Here is a 26,801-nt window from a genome sequence, read left to right as displayed (position 1 = left end):
CCCATACATCAGAACTAAAGACAACACCTGATACCTGGTTGGAGTGTGTTCCTTTCTGATTCTTTTCTACTTATGATTGTCGGATCACATGCCCAGATATAAAAGCAAAAATACTGCCGATGCCTGAAATGTGAAATAAAAACAGAAAATGTGGAGTATTTCCAGTGTTTTTTTTATTTCAAACTTCCAGATGTTGTGTCCTCATTTTGTGCTCATCCAAAATGGTTGACCCTTAAATGTCCTCAGAAATGGCCGAGCAAGCCACTTACTTATAGGGTCAAAGAGGAGGCCCACTACCACATTCTCAAGCTAATTGGGGATTGGCAGTACATGTCAAAGCCATCTATATCCTGGGAGTGAGTTTGAAAAAGAGAGTTTATTTCCCCATGACAAACTTGGTTATATAAACACCTGAGCCAAGCATGCCAACAATATTGATGAGTGATCAGCTAACCTGGGTTGAGTCTGGGATTCCTTCCACTTGGTGCTAGATAACTCTCCAAGCTGATGTGCTATTGGAAACTTACCAAAGCTCTGGTCATATGTTGCATAATTTTATTCAGATTAGACCTCTACAGTTTGCTGATGAGTATTCATACAACAAATACACCTAAAATGGAAATTATCTCTTGGCCTCCCCTACTTACTACGGCCATTCTGCAGTTCATTGTTTTGAATCTGTACATTATTTCGGTTGTTTCTTTCTTAATTCACCTGTTGGGCAGTGACTCAAGTTGAGGAAAGACTAGACTGGTCAGGGTTCTCTGAAAAGCCAGATTTAAGATTAGATGGTAACACTATCTGCTTCTATCCAATGAATTGAATATTTCACTGCAATAAGTATAACTTGATGCTTCACTTTCACTCAGTGAAAGGTGCTAAAATCAATGAATACCTTTTGGAGAAATCCCGAGTTGTACGTCAGGATGAAGGCGAAAGAAACTTCCATATTTTCTACTATATGTTTGCTGGAATATCTGCTGCTGACCAGGAAGTCTACGGTCTCTTGGACCCTAAGTTCTACAGGTAACATTTATTTCAGCAGTTCATCACATATTGACTTTACTTAGTTCTTACTGTCAAATTGTATGTTATTATTCAAATAGACCTCTCAGAGGCACATGTCCCATCCTAGCTAATGTAGCAATTTAGATTTTTTTCCATAATTGCTTAAAATTCCAGTGTTAATATTTTGAGGCATGGCTCAATGATTTGGCCAGTTTTGAAGGAATTGGAGTCTGAATCTGAAAGGGATCCTGTAGCACAGCTTAAGTTGTTGGGGGTCGTCAACAGATAGCTTGTTAGGTTGCCCCACTTTATTTGAGTAGAAATTGAGTTTATTGCTGAAGTTTGTTTGTTACCTGCAACTTCTTTTCTTGAAGGAAACTGTGTTCCTTATTTTTAAGGAAGTGGTTTTAACGGTAAAGGCAAAAGTTGTTAAAGCTCCGTGGTGGTCATGCAGAGTTCTTATTACCACATCCTCACCAACTTATTGGTTCTAAAATACAATGCTCCACTGAGCACAATCGACGTAATTAACAGGCTTGCATATAGTGTGGCACACATTGGGCTAGATTTTACGTTTCTTGGTGGGGTGAGGGAATGGGAAAGGAAACTGAGGGGTCCACTCGCTCATGCCCCACTGTTGCTGCGCATCCAATCAAGTGTCGGACAGCCAGTTAGTAGCAGCTGGTGGGGGATGCCAATTATGTGAAATATTTTCTTCCTGGTGTCCTGGAATAAGACCAGTAAGCCTCCCTCAATCAATACCTCACCGAACCACAATAATTAATCTGTTTTTAAGAGCCTATTGCATTTGCATTTTTCGATGAAAAATACAACCTTCCTAAAAATCTCTGTCTGCGAAGAAATGCCAAGAAGAAGGTTGTCTATGGAAGCTAAGATGCTGCCTTTGAATGAAGAGTTCATTGCACTCAACTCCTCAGTGAACAACATGGGTATTATTATCAGTTCATGTGAATGTGATGAATCAATCGTTTCATTGTTCTTCATTGATTATTCTCTAAACAATTTCTTTAAGAATCACCATTAGCAATGGATTGGACCTTCCTATCCTTGACATTTGAACCAAATTGTGTATAAAATTGTGTTCCGCTTTCTTTGTTTATTCGGAAAGTAATCTAAAGCCTTTTAAATATGCTCCTGAAGCCTACATTCTATTTTATTTGCTTCTGTTTTCCCAGAGGTATATTACTGTATTTCCTCTTGTTCTTGTTTGCTGTAAAGTGCACCATTCTTTTGATCAAAAGTATATTGAAAGGATTTATCATGCACTTTTAATTGAACTGATATGTGAATAGCACAAGGTGCAATATGGAAGTGATCTGCAGTTTAACTTTCTTTCCTTCCTACCATTATACCCCAACCCAAACTCTTCTAGGTACTTAAATCACAAATATGGTACTGATGAAACTGTCCAGCAATGGAACAAGAAATATCATGAAGTATGTAATGCCCTGGATATGGTTGGCTTTCTGGAGCAGGTAAATGAGCTGCATTTCCAGAAACTTCAGAACTGGTGCTCAATTATTGAAATGTGTATATTTTAGGGCCAAAGGATTTAAGTGCATCTAAATCAGAGATATTGTGGTGCTTTCTGTATGTATTTTGAGATCTGTTTTCGTAATTGGTGTCTCCCCAATGGCTACCTAATTACCTAATACGTTAAAAAATGCTCTTGAGCTGGTTTACAGAGGAATGGATTGCAAAATATGAAAGAGATGTTAGGAGAAATGAGTAAAGGCTATGTCAAAAGTAATGTAAATATTTGACAGTGAATGTCATAGAGTCATAATGGAATAGAAGGAGGCCATTTGTCCATGTTGGCTCTCTGTATAGTAAGCCAGTCAGTCCCATTCCTCCACTGTATCTCAGTAGCCATGCAAGTTTATCCTAAAGTTATCCATCCGATTTCCTTTTGAAATCACTGACACTCTACTTCCACCATCAATGTAAGCAGTTATTAACACTTGCTGTGTTTAAAAAAAAAAAATTCTTCCTCGCATCCCCTCTGTATCTCTTGCCTGATACTTTAAATCTATGTTCCCTAGTCTTTGTACCATAGCTAACGAGAACAGTTTTTCTTTGCCTACCCTATTTAAACCTGTCATACAATCTTGTATGCTTCATTCAAATGGAAACACAGATTCACGCCGCAGAAAGAGGCTATTCGGCCCATCATGTCCATACCGGCTGAATAATAGTCATCCAATCTAATCCCACTTTCCAATTCTTGGTCCAGTACCCTGTAGGTTATGGCACTTCAAGTGCATACCCAGGCACCTTTTAAATATTGAGGGTTTCTGCCTTTACAATCCTTTTAGGCAGTGAGTTCCAAATCCTCACCATCCTCTGGATGAACAAATTTTCCACCAAATTCCCTCTAAACCACCAACCACTTAACCCTAAATCTATGACCTCTGGTTATGGACCCTCTACCAAGGGGGATAGGGCCTTCCTATCCACTCTATCTTGAATGATTTTTTTTCGAAGTGAAAGCACCGGTACCTCAGGGATACACTGTACCTTTACTTCTAAAACATGTGCTGATGATAATGATGTGGCTTTGATTTGCAAGCCACTGTTGAAATGTATTCAGAACATGAAAATACTGGAGTGTGAACTTTAAACATCCATATTCTTATAGGGAAGAATTTGGCGTCCCAACGTCACCACTCGTCATTTAGATTTTCAGTTTGGCGGGTGTGCAGCTGAGTCAGCTGCGCATGCACCCGCCAAACTGTCAAAGGCCTATTAAGGCCATTTAAAACCTAATTAATTCAATTTAATGAGCTGCCCATCCAACCTTAAGGTTGGCAGGCAGGCGAAGAGCCCAGGTGGCCTTCCCATTTTTCATGAAACCTCATCCACGGGTGGGATGAGGTTTCGTGAAGTGTTTTAAAATTTAATAAAAATTTATACATTTATTCTTTGACATGTTCCAGCTCATGTGATAGTGTCACATGAGGGGACATGTTTTAAAAGTGTTAAAAACCTTTATTTAAAACTTTAGCACTGAAACAAATCCCCCTGAGGCACCTCCGTGCCTCGGGAAGATCTCTGCGCTCTTTCGCGCGCATGTGTGGAAGAGCACAGGGAACCTCTCAGGGCATCCCCTCCCCCCACCCGCACAGGGAGCGCTCAGCAGCTCTGGGTTAGCGTCACGCTGGGCAGGCCTTAATTGGCCCGCACAGGTAAAATGGTGGCGGGGCGCTGATCGGGCTCGTGCCTGCCCCCGCACAACCCCCCACCTCCCGACGGGGGGACCTTTCTGGTCATAGTTTTTAAGCAATCCTTTGGTTTCAAAATAATATTTTAGAAGCCTGACTTATTTTCCACAAATATCCATTGCTAAAAATGTTCAATATTTCTGAATAGATTTTGGGAAAAAAAGACACATTTGATTGATGTCTGTCCTGATTGTACAGCCAGCCAGTACTTGAATGATTATTTGACATGTGTCAAAAGCACTCGAAGTTGTGTAATGTTGCCATCTTATGTTTGCCCCCATATTAAAACTATGTTTTACACACTTGTTTTCCCCTCATTCCTGGTACCCAGGTAAGACCCCTGAATTGTGTACCAGTTTTAGACTGAAAGAGGGGTGGGGAATAAAGGAACCCCAGGTTACTTCCAAAGTTTCTTATTGTCCTTTTGGTTTAGGAGCACGAGAGCAGTCTGGGATGTCTAAACCCCCAATATTAATTTACCTCCCACTGATGGAAAATGTTGCAGCCAGTAGAGAGTGTGTGCGCTAAAGTCAAAAATCAGAAATCACCAGATGAGACATTGTAGATGCACATCTGATTGTTTTCCAATTCATGACTTAAGTTTTTGTTTTAAAACAGCTTAATTATAATAAGTGCTTGCTGTACTTCATGCATTTACAGGCTTAAGTTCAGTGTTGTTTCTGTCAGTTGGGTTTAGGAGGTTGAGTTGAAGCTCCATTCCAGAAGGCCTCAGGGAGCAGAGATAAAATTCTGATGTCTGAATACTGAGCTGACACCCAGTGGGATGCTCGGGTATGATGGCACATTACTCCACACCCCCTCCCGACCCCAACATCCATGACCCCAACATCTGCACCCCCAACTTTCATTGTAGCCCTGAAGAGCAGAAGACCAGCTGTGTGACATCTGAATGACCTATTGAGGGTACTTTCATCCAATGGATGAGAGTGGCAGTCTACCCCCCAACAATGCACCACCACCCGATTTGCTACCCAGTTCTCCCTGGTCTGGCTAACGGACATATGAGAGGAGAAAGGTTATGAAAACAATCCAAAGCATGATCATCTTGATGTAAAACAGTGAAAGAAATGGGTGGGCAAATGACCAATATCCATTACAAACCTACCGACTCCAACAGCTACCTCGACTACAGCCCCTCACACCCCGCTTCCTATAAGGACTCCTTCTTATTCTCTCAGTTCCTTTGCCTCCATCGCATCTGTTCTGATAATGCCACTTTCAAAAACAGTTCCTCTGAAATGTCTTCCTTCTTCCTTAACCGAGGTTTTCCACCCACTGTGGTTGACAGGGCCCTCAACTGTATCCAGCCCATCTCCCGCGCACCCGCCCTCACACCTTCCTCTCCCTCCCAGAAACATGATAGGGTCCCCCTTGTCCTCACTTATCACCCCACCAGCCTCGGCATTCAAAGCATCATCCTCCGCCATTTCCGCCAACTCCAGCATGATGCCACCACCAAACACATCTTCCCTTCATCCCTCATGGCGACATTCCGCAGGGATCGTTCCCTCCGGGACACCCTGGTCCACTCCTCCATCACCCCCTACACCTCAAATCCCTCCCACGGCACCTTCCCATGCAACTGCAGAAGGTGCAACACCTGCCCCTTTACTTCCCCTCTCCTCACCGTCCAAGGACCCAAACACTCCTTTCGAGTGAAGCAGCATTTCACTTGCACTTACCTCAATTTAGTCTATTGCATCCGTTGCTCCCAATGCGGTTTCCTCTACATTGGAGAGACCAAACGCAGACTGGGTGACCACTTTGCAGAACACCTTCGGTCTGTCCGCAAGCATTACCCAGAACTTCCTGTCGCTTGCCATTTCCTTGGCTTGCTGCATTGTTCCAGTGAAGCTCAATGCAAACTGGAGGAACAGCACCTCATCTTCCGACTAGGCACTTCACAGCCTTCCGGACTGAATATTGAGTTCGACAATTTTAGATCATGAACTTTCTCTTCCGTCCCCACCCTCTTTCCGATCTCCCCCTTTTTTTCCCCAATAATTTATATAGATTCTTCTTTTCCCACCTATTTCCATTATTTTTAAATGTATTTCCATCCATGGTTTTATCTCTACATTTTAGCCTTTTTCGATTCCTTCACCACACCCCCACTAGGGCTATCTGTACCTTGCTTATCCTGCTTTCTACCCTTAATCAGCACATTCCTTAGATAATATCACCACCTTCAACACCTCCTTGTCCTTTTGTCTGTGACATCTTTTGGTTATCTCCACCTATCACTGGCCCTCTATCCAGCTCTACTTGTCCCACCCACCCCCCCACCAGCTTATATTTCACCTCACTTCAATTTTTACTTAGTTCTGTTGAAGGGTCATTCGGACTCGAAACGTTAACTGTGTTCCTCTCCACAGATGCTGCCAGACCTGCTGAGTTTTTCCAGGTATTTTTGTTTTTGTTAAAGAAATTGGTGCGCTTGTGTTCTGCTACACACAGCAGAGAAATTTTGAATTAAGGAATTTTAAATGAAACAGAGAATAGAAATTTTTTTTATTTTAAAGGATGGAATTAACATATTTTAGTTAAGTGATTTTTGGATTACAAGAGGTGAAGTTTAGCAATACAGGGCAATAATTTTTGTTTATTGTGCTCGGTGTAATTGGATGTAATTTTAGCTGAGTTGTGATTAAAATCTAGTTAAAGAAACTCTCTACCCACAATGGGACAAATGCTTAAAATAAATAGTTTCTTCACTTTGAAGATTAACTTTGTAAGAAGAGCAGAGAAGGAAGGAAGTGAATTGAATGCTCCCCCCTCCCTCAGCAGTCCACATCCATTGAAGATTATTGTGATTTCTATTTGCAGCTGTTGAACCTATTTAAATAACTTGACTAAGGGACACCTTGTTGGTTTGTGCAGAAAGAGGAAATAGATTGATATGGGACCAAGTGTTTGATTATTTAATTGTGAAACCAGAAAGACACTGGTTTGTTGGCTCAACTTGCCTTTTCCTATGTCCAGTTTCCTAAAGCATTAAATTGGCCTTGGCACTGGAGTGTATTTAATGTTTATCAAACTGAAGATCTATTGAAAACATATGTTTCTTTCATTATTGTAGCAGAAAGAGCAATTATAATAGGCATTTAAAAGATTAATTGTCACCATGCTTTATACAGGGTATTAAAGTCAATGCCAAAGTGTATTAGGACTGACCATAGGACTATTTAAAATATATCTTGTTTTGTGACAGTGGAATGGTGGTAGTAGCCCTGTGCCATTGTGCATTTTTAAAAGCAATCCAACTCTTGTTTTATCTTTATTTTTGTTTATAGGAACAGGTTGACATGGTGACAATACTGGCAGGAATCCTGTCACTTGGCAATATAATTTATGAGCCCCAAGACAGCGGAATCCTTAAAGTGACAGATCAGTCTAAAGGATGGCTCAAAGCTGCAGCAGTAGGTATCCATTCAATATGTAATTCAGCCAAACTAAAACAAAGAAGCTAAAGGCATGTGAATTTCTGTCATGTGCAAAGACAGTGATTGCAGTTTTACAGTAACCCATTAACTGTTCACATACGTTACAAATCTTGGAAATATGAAAATGAAAACAGCATCTCTGAAGCATATGAAGTGATTCTGTCTCTAAAACTTTGCTCTTACATAATCAATGCTCCAAGTTTTCAGAAATGAGCAGGCATCCACATTCTTCATCCTTTCTGCATTGAAATCAAGATATCTCTCACGTTTTCTACTTCAGTTCATACTTTTGGTAGGTTGTGAGCACATTCAGCGTATTATGCAGAGCAGATTTGCAACACGGACAATGTTGCCACTAGGGCCATTATCAAGCAAACAATTGCCATGTTCCAGCAGCACTTCTGTTGCTTGTACCATTGCAGACGAATTTTGCAGTACACCCCCCGAGTGGGTATCCAGACTTGTTGACATCTGCATGCTTCATAACCCCCCGAGGGACGAGCTTTTACCAACACCGGGGCTGCAACAAGAGCAGGAAGAAAAGTGTCAGTGGCCACCTGTTCCAGAGGTCTTTGACCAGCTCACCAGGCCTCCTGTTCCCCATTCACCTACAGTCCCAAAATCCACATTCCTCAAAACTACCATTAGTTTGCTTTTCTGCAGTCTGAACTTGAGTTTTATTCTCACTGTGCTAAAAAGATAAAGACCAACACCAAAACCTGAACAAAAAACAATTATCAAACAAATATTCTCTCAGCCTGTCAGTATTGACAGAAAAAATCGCTCACCCAGCTGCCCTTAGTGCCTGTTTTCAGTAATCATCAAAGGCAGCAGCAAATTCAAGGCCTGTTGTTTTTTTGAATTATTAATTTAGTTAATTTTCAAAACTCTGTTCAGGTTGTTGATTAATGTTCTCTGAATCAGTTGTCAGGGTGGGAAGGGGATGGGTTTTGATCAGTGTTTCTTTTTACACTGCTAACAAAATAACAGTGCCGTATTTTTGACATGATAGCAAAACAATGGTCAATTTCCTTGTCATAGTTAAACGGGCTGTAAAACAAACTAGCTATTTTTTATCTAGCCAAGCATAGCATAACATTTGCACACCATTTCTGTAGATTGGCACTTCAACTGCAAATGACTTCCATCATTCTCTTTGCAACTTTGCATGACTTTTCCAACTCCTCCTTTAACTTCAGTAATTACATAGTCATTATCTAGTGAGCTGTATAAAAGAATTTCACAAATGAACGCAGAGTATTGAAGCATTCAGTGTAAAGGATTTATACTCGTACTTTACTGGCGCCATGGCAAATGCAACAAAGATCAAAAACACAACAAAAATACAATGACCTTACCAAAGTCATTACTCAGGACATGTGGAATTTTTTAAAAATGAATTTTCTCAAGCCTTCCATTAGCTGGGAATGCTATAAGCCACTGATACTTTGTGTCCATGTATAATACGCCACTGATAATCTATTTGCATAGCATTATTTTATGTGACAGAACAACCTTTGTTCTTTCTACCACACCCAGAACAATTTGCATTTATTTAGCACCTCTTGGGTAGCAAAACATCCCAAGACACTTCATTAGGGTGTTATCAATCAAAATTTGACGCTAATGAGACGTTAGGACAGGTTTGTAAAAGCTGTGGGTTTTAAGGAACATGTTAAAGGAGAGAGGGAGGAAAGGAGACAGAGGAGTTGAGGGAGGAAATTTCAGAGCTTGGGGCCTGGGCAGATGAAGGAGTGACCATTAACAGTGGAGCAATGAATAACAGATTTGAAAGAGAGCAGGGATCATGGAAGGCTCCAGGGCTGGAGGAAGTTATAAAGATATTGAGAAGTAAAAACAGGAAGCAATTTGAAAACCAGGAAATAATTTTAAAATTGGTAATAGTTCAATGTAGTCAGCAAGTAGAGATGTGATGGATGAATGATAATTGGTTTGAGCTAAGATATGGGCAGCAGAGTTTTGGATGATCTTAAATTTACAAAGAGTGCAAGAAAGCAGGCTGGCCAGGAGGATGTTGGAATAGCCACCTGTATGTATCCCTCTGCCTCTCACTCCCCTATTGTGCTCAAGGACCATCTTCCTAGAAAAAAAAATGCCCTGCGACAGCAACTGGGAGGCCAGCCATTTAGAGTCACAAATATAGACACTATGCTAGCAGGATCAGGATGAAAATTCAAGATAAATAAAAGTAATTAGAAGAAGCAATTAAAATCTATTTTTTAAAACTCAGTAAATGATTATTTTTAGAAGGAAGTTGACAAGGGAAGCATAGGAATGGGAGTGTCCGATTGTTGCCAGAATATGGACGGCAGTTGGGTGATGAGGTGAAAACTCTGTATGGAGTTGCCAAGTGGTACATGTTGATGGTATTAACTTTGCAATTCCTGTTGAGATGTTTACATAGCGTGTTAATGGGGAATGCTTGCTGCACACAAGGATTTTAATACATTATGTATAAAAAGAAGGGAGAAGGAACATACAGAAAACTTTGTGTTATCTGACACTGCCAATTGGAATTCTCTACTACTTAGAATTTCTGATGTTTCCCCGAATACAAATGATCACTTTATCAACCGGAAGTGATTGCAATGTTATCTGGAACTCATACCTGTAGACTTTATCATTTTATACTTAAATTTATGTTTCAATGTACTATTGAAAATTAGAAGTAAAAAGAATACTGTTCCTTACTTGCCTGTTAGTTCATGCTTCAAGTATTGTGCTGTATTCCATTGGTAAACGGAACTCTCCGTTAACCAGCATTTTTCATCAACCGGCACCACCCATTCCCAGCGCACGCTGGATAATAAAGATCTAACTGTAGAATGTTGTGTAGTGAACATGGGAATGATGCTATATGCTGGTAACTGCTGACATTTTAATGCTGTTACTGAGTGGAATTAATTCCTATTGTATTTGATCTGACTGCCCTGGACGGTACTCATTACTGTTAAATTCTACAGGGTCAGTTTGGTGTTGAGGAGGAAGAGCTATTAAAGTGTTTGATTTGTACATTGGCGGTAACTCGAGGAGAATCCATTCAACGGTACCACAGCAAACAGCAGGCAGAAGGTAGGAATTTAATCTGGCAGCATTTGGCAGCGAGTGTTTCCAGCAGGAGAGAACTGCAATTTAATTGTAGGCTTCTTGATGTCTCAGTCTAGTATATTCTTGAACTGGATGGTTGAATAAGTTTACATTTGAAAAGCTGCTGCCGCCTACTCAAATATTTAATTCACTGGCCAATGTAGAATGTGAGCCGTACAGAATAGCAAAAGACTTGGGTTCAATCATTGGCCTGTGTTGAGTGAACTGACCTCAGATAAGTTAACCTTGCGTGATGGAGAGGATAAAACTAATATTGCTGAGTGCTCTCTCTGGCAAATGTACACAAATAAGCATTTATTGAGAAAAAGAACAGCCTTACCTGTTGTGATCGCTGCCCTGCCTCTTGGACAAGTAGCCTGCCAGTGTTCACTGCTAGCTGGGCATTTTGCAACCAGCGACTCGCCACCTGACCCTTCAAAGCCTCTCAATCATAGTTCGGCTCAAGCCAGGAGTGCGATTAAATACTCGTTGCACGCCAGGACACTTGGCGCGAAACCCCTTGAAGACAGAACAATTCCTTTTATTGGCACCTTTGACTTACTGTTGCTGGGTCAAAATCCTGGAACTCCCTCCCTAACAGCACTGTGGGTGCTCCTACAATATGAACTGCAGCGGTTCAAGAAGGAAGCTCACCACCACCACCTCGAGGGCAATTAGGGATGGGCAATAAATGCTGGCCTAGCCAGCAGTGCCCACATCCTATGAACAAATATAAGATAAAAACTAAAGTTCATATCCACTCCCATTACAATTGGCACATTGTGGCAGGGAGCTTTCCTATCTTAATGCACTGCAGCAATTTACCAAAGTTACTTTGACAACTTCACAAAACAAAAGCAAACTGTGGATGCTGGAAGTCTGACATTAAAAACAGAAAATGCTGGAAACACCCAGCAGGTCAGGCCAAGTTGACATTTCCATTCAATGGCCTTTCATCAGAACTGGAAGAAGAAATGTAACTGGTTTGAAACAACTACAGATGCAAGGAAAGCAGTACCCTCCCTCAAAACCTCTGCATCAATTGCATTTACTTAGTGTGCTTAACACAGGAAACAACACATTGCTTCACAGACATAAGCAAACATTAGTAGATGCTGCATCAAAGAAGGTTATAGTAAGGAGTGGCTTGGTCAAAAGCTGAATTTTAAGAAGGGCTTTAAAGGAGCCGAGGGATTTGGGAGGGTGAGGGTGCGTGCCAAAGCGTTTAGGCAGCAAATTCAAGAGCACAGGACCAAATTGGCTTCAGGCCTGGCTGCCAAAGGGGCAGAAACCCTGAGGAATTGAGTACAGTCGGGTTCAGCGTTTTAACTCTTGTTGGATGTCTTCCTGGATGTTTCATCACATGAGCTGCTATCTTCAACTACCCACCTCAGACTCCTGTCATTAGTCACTGATATGTCTATCCTGGCTCTGCAACCCCTTCTCACACCAATTAGCAAACAAACAGACACTTTCATTACCCAATTGGATGATGCTTGACTGTCAAAACTTTTTTTTATCCCATCTGCAATATTTTTTATAACAAATAAAAATGTTCGAAGAAAATTTTTTAAAAAGCACTTTTTAGACTTCTATGTATTTTTCCCCCAGGTTGTTTGCAGGAGTGCCCTGGAGATTAACCTTCAATTTCTGGAGACTCCAGGACAATCCAGGAGTCTTAGGACTCCAGGACCATCTTAGGATAACTGAGGGTGGAAAATAAATGTGATCTTGCTGGCATTACCCATACCCAAAGAACAAATACATTTTTCAAAAGTAGTTTCCCCAAGGTACCTCTACCCCTCAGCATGAATTGTTGGTTTTGTGAGAGGAGGGTAGAAAATTAGTGCGGAAACTTGTATTTATTGGATATAAAATTATTTTCATCTTTTCTCATCTTACTAACCTCTTTCAAATCATTGCACAGTTAAAGATTCATGAAACAGAATAAATTAATTTTGAATTTACAGAACAATATCAAATTTAAAATGAAAACAGGATCCATCAATATTTAGTACTCATGAATGCCTTCGTTATCTTGAGACTTGATTATTCTAGTGCACTCCTGGCCAGTCTCCTGCTTTCTATTCTCTGTAAACTTGAGGGCATCCAAAAATTAGTCATTTGTGTACTAACTCGCACCAAGCCCCATTTACCCATTACCGCTATACTTGTATTCACTGACCGACATTGACTCCCAATTGAGCAATGCCTCAATTTTTAAATTCTCATCTTCATTTACAAATCCCTGGCCTCACCTCTCTCTATCTCTGTAATCTCCTCGCCCCACAATCCTCTGAGATATCTCTGCTTCTCTGATTCTGGTCTCTTGTGCATCGCAGATTCTAATCATTCCACCATCGGTGGTTGTACCTTCAACTACCTGGGCCCTAAGCTCTGAGCTTCCCTCCCTAAACCTCTTCACCTCTCTATCTCATTTGCCTCCTTTGAGATACTCCTTCAAATCCTACCTCTTTGACCAAGCTTTTGGTCAACTGCTCTGGCGTTTCTTTGTGGTTTAGTGTCAGTTTTTTTTGTAATGCCCCTGTGAGGCACCTTGGTGTTTTATTGCATTAAAAGTGCTACTTAAATATAAGCTGTTACTGAATGATTCACTCTTGATGGATCTGTGATTTCCTTGAAGGTCACAATGATCAGTGAGGGAATGAAGTACAGACCATGACTCACTGGCTGGGTAGAATGATGGCGGTGGTAAAGGGGAGTGATACCAGGCCATTATCTCCCTGGGCCATGCCAAGGGTATGCAATGCCTCTTTCTGATTTTGTTTTAAATATTATTATAGATGCCAGGGATTCTATTGCTAAGGCTGCTTATGGCAGAGTTTTTGGTTGGATAGTCAGCAAAATCAACCAGCTTCTGGCTCCAAAGGAGGGCATGGATACTGTAGAACTACAGGAGATTGGTATGTAATACAGTGTCTCTTCAAATATCTAAATCATATGAGTTAAGCTGTACAAAGAAAGATGGTTCTATCTTTTCTGCTGCTGGTGCACCAGTCAATGGCATTGCTACTCTTCAGGGTGGCCATGAAACTATTGTAGATTGTCATAAAAACCCATCTGGTTCACTAATGTCCTTTTAGGAAAGGAAATCTGCTGTCCTCACCTGGTCTGGCTTAAATGTGACTCCAGACCCAAGCAATGTGGTTGACTTTGAAGTGGCCTAACAAGCCACTCAATTGTATCAAACCACTGCAAAGTAGCTCCTTTCCTAACAACAGTGTACCTACAATATATGAACTGCAGCGGTCCACCACCTTCGCAAAGGCAATTAGGGATGGGCAATAAATTCTGGTCTAACAAGCAATGCTCAGATCCCGTAAAAGAATAAAAGTGCATGCAGTTGACCCTGTCCAGCCCATTGTAAATATCATTGTTTGCCTTTTGGTGCTGGTGCTCTAAAAGTTCCCACTTTGAATATTTTACTCTTTTGATTTTGGGAAGAGTGGTATTGTTATTGGACACGAGCATTTGTTGTTTCTTCTGTTGATTCTACCTATCACAAACATCTTACATTTGAGTAAATTATTATTGGTTGCAAAATGTACGATTGAATTTTTTTAGGTATACTAGACATTTTTGGATTTGAGAACTTTGCAGTGAACAGATACGAACAGATGTGTATTAATTTGGCAAATGAACAGCTTCAGTATTTCTTCAATCATGTAAGTAAACCTAAATTTTAAAATGCAATTACATTAGGTTTTACATAACTCATAAAATATGAAAAATCTACAGTTACTTTCTCCCAGTTATTCCCATACGTTATATAAAATTAAACTGCTTGTGTCGGACTGCAAGTATTTCAACAAAATGGGTTATAAAGTTTTGAAAAAGAAGTTAGTGATTTGCTGATTTATTCTGAGTTATATGTGGGAAACTACTGCCTCTCTTTCTATAATACTGTGGTTAGCAGGAATGTTTCTACAGTTTTCACTAAAGGCTCCTTTATTTTACATGAATGCAAAAAAGCTTAACAAATGTATCATTTCACTTGGTAAAAATAAATCAAGTATTGCAGTTTGTAAAAATTCCAGAAATAGATGCGAGAAAGTACTACACGGTGGAGGGCAAGGACAGGAAGAAACAGTTTCACTGACCGTTATGATAGAATATATTAATTTTACCATCATAAATTTGTAAGGCATTTGGCTTGTTTGCATTGCACCTATAAAAATAGCTGCCATTATGGCCTAGGTTTTGCGATAGTGAAACGGAGAAACTGCCTGAGCTGCTGTCAGTGATTCTATGCTTTTCCAGAGAAGGCACAGTGGGATCATCCAGCCGGCAACCAATAGAAATCAATGGGATTGATGAGAACACATACCCTTACACCATTAGTCTTGCTGCAAAAACCCTTGAAGGTTGTACCTAGTTGAATACTTGTATTGGAAGCAGTACAGAGATGGTTCACTAGACTGATTTCTGGGATAAAGGAGTTGCCTTCTGAAGAAAGATTGAGCAGGTTGGACCTATATGCATCGGAATTTAGAAAACTGGGAGGTGATCTTATTGACCTAGAAGATTATGAGGTGGCTTGACAGGATAGATGCTGGGAGGATGTTTCCACTCATGAGCAAATCTAGAACTAGGCTGCACAATTTAAAAATAAGGGGGTCTCCTGTTTAAAATGGAGATGAAGAGGAATTTCTTCTCAGAGGATTGTTAGTGTTTGGAATTCTCTTTCATAGAAAGCAGTGGTCATTGAATATATTTATGTCTGAGCTGGACAGATTTTTGTTCGACAAGGAACTTGAGGGTTATAGGAGGCAGGCAGGAAATTGGAGTTAAGGCCATAATCAGCTCAGCCATGATTTTATTGAATGGCAGAGCAGGCTTGAGGCCTATTCCTGCTCCTATTTCTTATGATCTTATGAATTCAATGGTGTGGTAACTTCATAATCACTGCTAAATATTCTCACTGGCTGAGAAGCTAATCTTATATTTAGCGAATGTCAAGTTTCTCCATTATGATTCAAAAATAGTTTGTTTATCTTTACTTTAGCTTCTCTGATACAATCATCATTTATTTCACTATATGGTTTGCTATTTTTTTAAAATTTATTCATTCATGGGATGTGGGCTTTGCTGGCTGGGCCAACATTTATTGCCTTTCCCTAGTCGCCCTTGAGAAGGTGGTGGTGAGTTGCCTTCTTGAACCATTGCAGTCCAAGTGGTGTAGGTACCCCCATAGTGTCATTGGCTGCTTACCTTCTTTTTGACATTACTGCTACTGCATGTCGAGGCACCCAGTTGACTTGATGCTGGGTTTAAACTGTGTCAGGAGAGAGATCACTAGATTATTAGGGCAGCTTTTTTTCAAGGTCATTGGCAAGACCTGTTGTTTCACCTCATGTCTGTAAATCTAGGCTTATAAATCGGCGCCACAACTCTCCAAACAGGAGCTTGGCACCCACTCTGTTCAAAGTTACATGTGCAGTTCCTCCCATCACTGACATCATTGTTGAGTGTCCCTTGTTCATTGACTAGTTGCTGTTTTCCTCCTGCCTCTCTCTCCACCCCACCCCCTCCCCCACGCTCCCAGGCCCTTGCTTCCGGCCCCTCACCTAGCTTTGCCCCCAGCCCCTGTTTTGTGCCTGCTGCTCACTGCACTGCTCCCAACCCCACTTGTCACAAACGAGGCTGTAAGGTCTTGGGGAGGGCCAACAAGTGGGGTGAGGGGGGGACCAAAGAGAGGCAGCAGGAAGGGGGGTGATTGGGGTGGCGAGCAGGAGGCAGTGAGGGATCGTGGATGGGGCCCTGAGTGGGAGGCAGTGAAAACAGTGTTCTTTTCGGGCTAAGTTTGATCAGCACCATCTTTGCAGCTACCTGAGATGTTGCTGGCAGTGATGTCACAGGCACTGCAGCTCCCTGTGTGGGGAGTGTGTCCACAGTTGTGACATCAGCAAACTTGGCCAATTAAAGTGAACTGAAATTCAGGTCAAGCTCTTCCACTTTCCATAATCCAGTGGCTGTGCACAGTGGGTGTAATGTGACAGCCTTACATGTGGGAAGGTCCTGGAAGAACATGGAAATTGCTCAATAAGAAACAACAAGGGCCAGCTAGTTTACTTTCTCTGTACTGGAAGTTGCATGATGCAACGTTATTCGAGCCATTGGGTAGTCATGGCAATTAATCTTGTGTCAGTCGGTCTATAACAGACCAAGGTATGAGGCAAGGAAAACCCAGTAGCAAAAAGAAAAACTTTCAGACACCGGGGATATCTTTCCTGCTCTTCTTTGAAATAGTACAATGGATCTTTTACATCCACCTGAGAAGGCAGATGGGGCCTTGGTTTAACGTCTCATCTGAAAGGCGACGCTTCCAACAGCGCAGCACTGCCTTGGTACTGCACTGAAGTGTCAACCTTGATTTTTGTGCTCAAAGTACAATTGAGCACGATTGAAGTACGATTGAACCCAACACTGAGAGTCAGAGACGATGGATTACCTGGTCATGACCAACTGGTAGAAAACTTTAAGGCAGATATGGATTTAAGGAATCAGTTGGTAATGGAGAAAAATAGCTTATTTTTCATGTCCAGGATTTCCTGGCATGGCAAATAGTTTTACTGGAGAAGAGTGAGGCTCAATAATGCCTGATGTGGTCCAGCCAGAGCTGAAGATGTATGGGTAAACTAGTTTCATTGAGATCTGCATCCATTGAACTTGAGTGGGCGAAAATATGGCGTTATTGAGGATAACAACCAGGATGGGGGAGAGTAAAACTTTTACAGGGATAAAATATAGACAAGCACATGTCCACATACCCAGGTTCTTAAAGGTGGCATGGCAAGTTGATGAGGTGGATAGAAAAGCAAATGGACTTCTTAAGCTTAATAATAAAAGCAAAATGATCATCTAGAGCTTTAATCACCAGTTAAGCCTCAGCCCCAAAGGTGAATGGTGGACTGGTAATCCAAAAGCCAGGCCAATGCTCTGGGGACATGAGTTTAAATCCCACCATAATAGGTGGTGGAATTTAACTTAACTTAATAAAATCTGGGAATATAATACTAGTCTCAGTAATGGTAACCATGAAACTATCATTGCTCGTTCTAAAAAAAACCTACCTGCTTCACTAATGTTCTTTAGGAAAAGAAATCTGTTGTCTTTACCTGGCCTGGTCTACATGGCCAGACCCACTGCCCACTGAAATAGCCTAGCAAGCCACTCAGTTCAAGAGCACTTAGGGATGGGCAACAAATGCTGGCCTTGCCAGCAACATCTGCATCCTGTGAAAGAATAAATTTTTTAAAAGGCTGGAGTATTGTGGGCAATTCCTGGTACCAAATTTAAGGAAAGATGTGAGGACCTTAGAAGGGGCACAGTGGAGGTTTACCAGAATGTTAGCAAAGATGAGGACTTCAGTTATCAGCAGGTGGATTTTTTGCTCCCTGTCAGTGAATTTGAAGGCACGTAAAACCCAGTGGGTGGCCTTCCTGCTACCTACCTCCCCACCTCCAACCTGTCTAAAATTTTACAGGTTGGCATGGAGGTATCAGGCAACTCAACAACCCCGCCACCACCCCACCCCCTACCCTGCCCTTGGGCCTATTTGAGGGCCTTAAATGGGCAATTAATAGCCACTTAAGGGCCTCATCCCACCAACACCAGTATATTATCCGCTGCAGGAAGGAGGCCCACGCCATGCGGGAGGTCTGGCAGTTTTCTCTGTGCTGGCTAGTGTCAGACAAGAGTGGGGACCTCCTTTGGGATCCCCTGGGCCCATCTGAAGCACTCCCCTGCCTAAGGTCCTTCTCACCTGGCCTCTTCCCCAAGAGAGAGAGATGGAGGTCCTGCCTCCAACCAAATAATGATGCTCCCAGCTTTAAATTGTTGCTGGGCAGCTGTCAGGATTGTGGGCAGAATACCCTCCCCCACCCCCCCACCCACTCCCAACCTTTTAGCTTGAGGTGCAAAGGCCATGGCGCCCCATTAAAAATGCAGCCCAAGGAGAGGTTGGAAAAGTTGAGACTCTTATCCTTCAAACAGAGAAGAATAAGAAGTGACCTAATAGAGGTTTACATGATGGTGGAAGATTTTTGTGGAATAAATAGGGGAAGAAGTATTCCCTCTGGCAAATGAGTCAATAACTAGAGGTCATGGATTCAAAATCCTTGGAAAAAAATCTAGAGGGGACCTGAGGAGAAATGTTTTCACTGAGTTTTGGGAACTGGGATGCTCTATCTGAAAAGATGGTGAAAGCTGATTCCATATATAATTTTAAAAGGGAGCTGGATAGGATTCAAGGATGAGGAACTTTTGCAGGGTTGTGAACAAAAATGGAGGATGTGGGACTAAGCACGAATGCTCCTTCAAAGAGCCAGCACAGGCCTGAAGGCTTCCTTCTGAGTTGTATGATTCTGAGATTTAAATCGCGTGCAGAAAGTAAAACGGTGGGGGGAAGAAAATTTGAGATTCAAAGATATAGAAGTCGTTTTTAAAAAAATAATAATTTTAGTGTTAGACATTTAAAGAAATAATTCGGTAGGTATGAGATCTTGCACTCGTCAAACTAAATGCCCTGTGCCAGCGAGTTTGTTTGGGAGTAATTATGACTTTTCATGCTATGAAAAATTCTTTTACAACTGAGTGCACCAGTTCTAACTTTCTCCGCAATGTTTAGTGAGTAACTTTTCCCCACCATCTTAAGGGCAGTTAGGGATGGGCAATAAATGCTGGTGCTGCCAGCGATACTCCCACCCCATGAATGAGAGTAGAAACTTCACACCCTTACATAAATTTCAATGCTGAGCCTATCAGTGTAGCACAGCTTGTGCGGGAATAGGATGGCAGGAGCATCTTCCAGGTTTCCATGTTTTAACTGCGCAAGAGTGGATTTGCTGTCTAATTTACTCCATGACAACTGAGCATTGTTAGCCTCACTGCTATTTTCAATGCAAAATCCAGGCCAAATATTTTGTGGATAGCAAGGATCATATTGGTGAATGAATAGTTTTTTTTTGCTATGGTAGGTGGACCAAGCATGAAGAAGCAAAGTTGGTGAAGTTAGCCCATTCAGGAAGGTATGCCAGAGAAGAGAAGAGAAGACAATGAGGCAAAGATAAAAGCAAAATACTGCGGATGCTGGAAATCTGAAACAAAAACAAAAATAGCTAGAAAAACTCAGCGTGTCTGACAGCATCTGCGGAGAGGAATATAGTTAACGTTTCAAGTCCGTATGACTCTTCATCAGAGCTAAGGAAATATAGAAATAAGGTGAAATATAAGCTGGTAGAGGGGGTTGGTTCAGGTAGAGCTGAATAGAGGGCCAGTGGTAGGTGGAGGCAAAGAAGAGATTGCCAAAGATGTCATAGACAAAAGGATAAAGGGGTGTTGACGGTGGTGATATTATCTAAGGAATGTACTAATGGTGACATTAAGGGTAGCAAGCGGGACAAGCAAGTGATAGATAGCCCTTGTGGGGGTGGGGTGTGGGGAAGGGTTGGAAATGGGCTAAAAGGTGGAGATAAAACGATAGATCGAAATAAATTTTTTAATTGGTGGGAAAAGAAAAATATATTTAAGAAAACATAAATTATTGGAAAAGGAGGGATCAGAAAGGGGATGGGGATGGAGGAGAGAGTTCATGATCTGAAATTGTTGTGCTCAATGTTAAGTCTGGAAGGCTGTAAAGTGCCTATTCGGAAGATGAGGTGATGTTCCTCCTGTTAGCGTTGAGCTTCACTGGAACATTGCAGCATGCCAAGGCCGGACATGTGGGCATGAGAGCAGGGTGAAGTGTTGAAATGGCAAGCGACAGGGAGGTCTGGGTAATGCTTGCAGACAGACCGAAGATGCTCCGCCAAGCTGTCACCCAGCCTACGTTTGGTGTCTCCAATGTAGAGAAAGATAGCATTGGGAGCAACGAATGCAGTAGACTAAATTGAGAGAAATGCAAGTGAAGTGCTGCTTCACTTGAAAGGGGTGTTTGGGCCCTTGGACAGTGAGGAGGGGAGAAGTAAAGGGACAGGTGTTGCACCTTCTGCGGTTGCATGGGAAGGTGCCGTGGGAGGGGGTTGAGGTGTAGGGGTTGATGGAGGAGTGGACCAAGGTGTCCCGGAGGGAACAATCCTTGCAGAAAACCGCCGGTTTGGGGGGAGGGATGAAGGAAAGATGTGTTTGGTGTTGTCGTCATGCTGGAGTTGGCAGAAATGGCGGAGGATGATCCTTTGAACGTGGAGGCTGGTGGGATGATAAGTGAGGACAGGGGGACTGGGAGGGAGAGGAAGGTATGAGGGCGGATGCGCGGGAAATGGGCCGGACACGGTTGAGGGCCCTGTCAACCACTGTGGGTGGAAAACCTCAGTTAAGGAAGAAGGAAGACGGAAAACATGTCAGAGGAGCTGTTTTTGAAAGTGGCATCATCAGAACAGATGCGACGGAGGCGAAGGAACTGAGAGAATGGGATGAAGTCCTTACAGGAAGCGGGGTTTGAGGAGTTGTAGTCGAGGTAGCTGTGGGAGTTGGTGGACTTGTAATGAATATTGATGAACAGTCTATCACCAGAAATTGAGACAGAGAGGTCAAGGAAGGGAAGGGACGTGTCAGTGATGGACCATGTGAAAATGATGGAGAGGTGGAAATTGGAAGCAAAATTAATAAATTTTTCTAGGTCCAGACGAGAGCATGAAGCAGCATCGAAGCAGTCATCGATGTACAGGAGAAAGAGTTGTGAAAGGGGGCCTGAGTAGGACTGGAACAAGGAATGTTCCAGTTTGAGGCAGTTTGACTTGGCCCTTCCCAACATTCTTGGTCTGTCATACTAACAATAGGAACAACAATTATATAGCATTTGTAAGGGGAATATTGACCACAAGCCTCTGTATGCTTGTCTAAATTATTTGATCAGCACGTTCTGTGCACCCTGCCTCTAACCCATAATTTTTAAGTGCTCAAATGTTTTGTGCAACTATTATAAGGGTCTTGGCTCTGATCTGGGGACACACAGGCCAATCCAAAGGTGCACAACATTATAGACTGTGATCATTGGTACTGGTTGACGCCTGCCTTTGAATTCCACCCAATTCTGCTTAGCCTCCTTAGTCTTCTTCCTAGTTGATTGTTGGTCCACTTCGTCAGCTCTGATGCCTAATTGATCTTGACAATACCATTTCCTTGTAGGTTTACAATTCAGTAGCCAGAATACATGAGTACGCAGGTCAATTCTGTGCCCCATAACTCAATTGTTTTGTATGAGATATTGGTTAGGAATATGAAATGTGGCTCTATAAAGGTAACTAGTTACAGTTGCCATTGTTTTCTGTATTCTGTATGTATCAATTATATTTCCTTAGTTTTCCTTTTAAATGGAAAAACCCACATACAACTTTTTTTCATACCTGCAGCACATATTTTTAATGCAGCAAAATGAGTACAAGCAAGAAGGAATTGAGTGGGAAAATATTACCTTTAAGGACAACAAGGCAATACTGGTAAAAAAAAAAAAATGGCTTTACAATTCTGGTTAGCTTTATTGGATTATTATTTTTTTTTCTTTTGTTTTATTCATGTGTATAACTTTCTCTCTATAGGATCTCTTTTTAGCAAAACCACTTGGTATGTTTTCCCTATTGGATGAACAAAGTGCATTTCCACAGGTAAGGAACTGAACTGTGACGAGATCAGGATTGTAGCCTGCCAGTAATGTTTTAGAAACAAAAACAAGAATTATTCTAGAGCAAAGCACTGCAGATGCTGGAAATCAGAAATAAAAAACAAAATGCTGGAAATATTCAGCAGGCCAGGTATAGCTGTGGTGAGAGAAGCAGTATTAACATTTCAGGTTGATGAAATATTTGTTTTTGTTAAAAAGGGATTGGAGTAAAGTTTTACTACAATTATGCAGACATTGGTGAGTTAGGCCACACCTGGAATACTGCATCCAGTTTTGGTTTCCTTACCTAAGAAAGGATGTACTTGTCCTAGACGGGATGCAACAACATTCACTAGACTGGTTCCCAGGATGAGGGGATTGTCTCCTGAAGAGAGATTGAGTATACTTAGCCTATATTCCCTAGAGTTCAGAAGAATGAATAATGATCTAACTTAACATATGAAATTCTTGAGGCCTTGACAGAGTAGATGTTTCAAAACAAAAACAGAATTACCTGGAAAAACTCAGCAGGTCTGGTAGCATTGGCGGAGAAGAAAAGAGTTGACGTTTCGAGTCCTCATGACCCTTCGACAGAACTTGAGTGAATCCAAGAAAGGGGTGAAATATAAGCTGGTTTAAGGTGTGTGGGGTGGGGTGGGGGGGGAGAAGAAGTGGAGGGGGTTGGTGTGGTTGTAGGGACAAACAAGCAGTGATAGAAGTAGATCATCAAAAGATGTCACAAACAACAGAACAAAAGAACACATAGGTGTTAAAGTTGGTGATATCTAAACGAATGTGCTAATTAAGAATGGATGGTAGGGCACTCAAGGTATAGCTCTAGTGGGGGTGGGGGGGCATAAAAGATTTAAAAATATTTAAAAATAATGGAAATAGGTGGGAAAAGAAAAATCTATATAATTTATTGGAAAAAACAAAACGAAGGGGGAAACAGAAAGGGGTTGGGGATGGAGGAGGGAGCTCAAGACCTAAAGTTGTTGAATTCAATATTCAGTCCGGAAGGCTGTAAAGTACCTAGTCGGAAGATGAGGTGTTGTTCCTCCAGTTTGCGTTGGGCTTCACTGGAACAATGGAGCAAGCCAAGGACAGACATGTGGGCAAGAGAGCAGGGTGGAGTGTTAAAATGGCAAGCGACAGGGAGGCTTGAATCATTCTTGCTGACAGACCGCAGGTGTTCTGCAAAGCGGTCGCCCAGTTTATGTTTGGTCTCTCCAATGTAGAGGAGACCACATTGGGAGCAACGAATACAGTAGACTAAGTTGGGGGAAATGCAAGTGAAATGCTGCTTCACTTGAAAGGAGTGTTTGGGTCCTTGGACGGTGAGGAGAGAGGAAGTGAAGGGGCAGGTGTTGCATCTTTTGCGTGGGCATGGGGTGGTGCCATAGGAGGGGGTTGAGGAGTAGGGGGTGATGGAGGAGTGGGCCAGGGTGTCCCGGAGGGAACGATCCCTATGGAATGCCGCCAGGGGGGGTGAAGGGAAGATGTGTTTGGTGGTGGCATCATGCTGGAGTTGGCGGAAATGGCGGAGGATGATCCTTTGAATGCGGAGGCTTGTGGGGTGATAAGTGAGGACAAGGGGGCCCCTATCATGTTTCTGGGCGGAAGGAGAAGGCGTGAGGGCTGATGCGCGGGAGATGGGCCGGACAAGATTGAGGGCCCTGTCAACGACAGTGGGTGGAAAACCTCGGTTAAGGAAGAAGGAGGACATGTCAGAGGAACTGTTTTTGAAGGTAGCATCATCGGAACAGATGCGATGGAGGCGAAGGAACTGAGAGAATGGGATGGAGTCCTTATAGGAAGCGGGGTGTGAGGAGCTGTAGTCGAGGTAGCTGTGGGAGTCGGTAGGTTTGTAATGGATATTGGTGGACAGTCTATCACCAGAGATTGAGACAGAGAGGTCAAGGCAGGGAAGGGAAGTGTCAGAGATGGACCACATGAAAATGATGGAGGGGTGGAGATTGGAAGCAAAATTAATAAATTTTTCCAAGTCCCGACGAGAGCATGAAGCAGCACCGAAGTAATCATCGATGTACCAGAGAAAGAGTTGTGGAAGGGGGCTGGAGTAGGACTGGAACAAGGAATGTTCCACACACCCCATAAAGAGACAGGCAGATGTTTCCCCTGGCTGGGGAACCTAGAACACAGGATCACAGTCTCAGAACAAGGTGCAAGAGGTTCCCACTCCCATTTCCCCCTTATGGATGGTTCTTGACTTTAGGATTTTTATAAAGGACAAAGTAGCACAGACACATGGTTTGGCTCAACCACAAACCCCCTGTTTATTTTAAAAAAAAAAACCTCTAGCTCCATAATACAAAGACCTCGAAACTAGTGTAAAAGGCACCACACAACACCTCAGTTACTTAGTCCAATTTAAATCCTTCACGATTTAATCTCAGTTCCCGCCTAAACGCACAAAATCACCACGACTTTATGGCACAGCAGATGGTAAATGCTGAGCCCTTCAAAACCCAGATGGGAACTTGAAATGACTGCCACAACTATTTTACAATTTGTATTTATTTCGAGATGCGTGCCTGGAATTCAGTAGTAATAAGACCACTGAGTCTTTTAGGTTTCTTACAAAACTAAATTAAACCTTTATTAATAAAAAAAAAATGATTTTAAGCACATACATAGGTTTACAAATTACTACTATGATAACTCCTAGCCCCCCTAGTTAAGCTAACTCCCAATTACACCGCTGTTAAGGCAACAGTAAAACACAGATTTTAAAAGACCCAGGCAATGTAACATGATATCCTGAACAGTCGAATTCAAAGTGAGTGTTCTTAACTTCAGTTCGTGCGGACAGCAACTTGAGGTTGAGAGGTGGGAGGCTTTTCTTTGATCTTGGAATGCCTTTCTCTCACACATAACCTCATGTCCTTGTATACAGGTTTCTCCCTTTTTAATGTACATCCCATTGTTCCAATATGTCTTTTCAACTATTCTTTTCTATTAATAAAAATCTTTCATAGTAAAAATAAACACACTGTTTGGCGGTTTCTGGCTAAAGCTCTGATTTATCTAAAAATTCAAATTTTCCCTTTACCATCTCACATCCTAAAACTTCAGCCATGTTTACCTATTTACAATTTCAAACCTAACTGCTCTTCTGATACGTCAAAGCCTTCAGACCAGCTGTCTTTAATGCAGTTAAGTCCCACACACACAGACACACACTATCCCTACCTTACAATAAATTCCAATAACATTATGAAAATTATTATATTTTCCCAACAACTTATTAGAAAAGCCAAACTCAAAATCCTACATTTCTGCCCAAAATTTCCCCTGTTCAAACCCCATGCTGCCACACACACCCCCCCCCCCCCCCCCCCCCCCCCCCCCCAGGATTTGGTTGTTACACTTGGAGTTACTTTAAGATCTCAGCCCCAATACCCCTCGGATTTGGTTGATAACTCACAATCCTCACAAGTGGCTTCTCCTGTCAATGTGAATTGTAGTTCTGCGAGTCAGGCTGACCCTTCCTGATGCCCCCCCCTCATTTGACTGCAGTGCCTAACCCTTCGATCATGTCCTTTTTATGATGATTCTTATTGGAATATCATAAACACATTTCCTGAATCCATCCTGCTGGATGGTCGGTGCTTAGCACCTTTCAACCGTTTTAGTCTGCTACATGTCCTGATCCAGACAGACTCACTTAGTGCTGATGTTATTTCCATAAATGATAAAATTGGCTCTACCAAGGTGAGGAGTTTCTGGCTCCAAAGCTGAAAAAATATGCAAAAGTTTCTTTCCTTCCTTGACTGCAGGACATGCTGTTGTGTGATGGCTGTTGTCTGGGGCTGTTTGGTTGTAACCATGGCCTCCTTAATTTCTTAATTGGGTTACATGATGGCAGTCATCCTGTGCCACTGTTGTCCCCATTTTTAGCCCTTCAATTGTGTCAGCTCTTTTGCGACTTTGGAATGTCTGAAATTAACCCCTTACAGTATAGCCTGCCTCTCTTTCTTTTGTGTTGAGATTTGGCTTTTATTTGTATTTTTGGTGTTTTTAATATTTCATAAAGTCCAATTGGAGGGGATTCCCATCCCATGAAGCGGTGGGCCATTTAGAACTGAAATGAGAAAATTCTTTCTTCATCATTGCAAACATGTGGAATTCTTTACCTGTGTTGTGGATGTTCGGTTGTCAAGTATATTCAAGACAAGAGTCGATAGATTTTAAGGGGATTAAGAGATATGAGGATACTGCAGGAAGGTGAGTTGAGATGAAAGATCAACCATGATCTTGTCAGATCTTCACAAAAAAAACCACTCTTATTAAAATTTTGTTTTATCACAAAAGCCTTTTGCACTCTTGGGTGTTAAC

The 26,801-nt window shown here is 42.0% G+C and overlaps 1 protein-coding gene across 1 annotated transcript in view; it reads left to right on the top strand.

The window, feature by feature from the left end:
* Positions 1–26,801, top strand: part of LOC121283382 (myosin-IIIb) — a 167,815-nt gene that overhangs the window by 70,819 nt on the left and 70,195 nt on the right. The window contains exons 6-13 of the mRNA XM_041197943.1: positions 870–1,026; positions 2,402–2,504; positions 7,565–7,690; positions 10,699–10,807; positions 13,627–13,746; positions 14,408–14,508; positions 22,195–22,281; positions 22,381–22,446. Coding sequence (XP_041053877.1) covers positions 870–1,026; positions 2,402–2,504; positions 7,565–7,690; positions 10,699–10,807; positions 13,627–13,746; positions 14,408–14,508; positions 22,195–22,281; positions 22,381–22,446 — 869 coding nt within the window. The remainder of the gene's footprint in view (positions 1–869; positions 1,027–2,401; positions 2,505–7,564; positions 7,691–10,698; positions 10,808–13,626; positions 13,747–14,407; positions 14,509–22,194; positions 22,282–22,380; positions 22,447–26,801) is intronic.

Source organism: Carcharodon carcharias, chromosome 1, assembly GCF_017639515.1.
Source record: "Carcharodon carcharias isolate sCarCar2 chromosome 1, sCarCar2.pri, whole genome shotgun sequence".
NCBI lineage: Eukaryota > Metazoa > Chordata > Chondrichthyes > Lamniformes > Lamnidae > Carcharodon > Carcharodon carcharias.
Note: the sequence above shows the minus strand (reverse complement) of the source record. Positions and strands in the feature narration are given on the sequence as shown.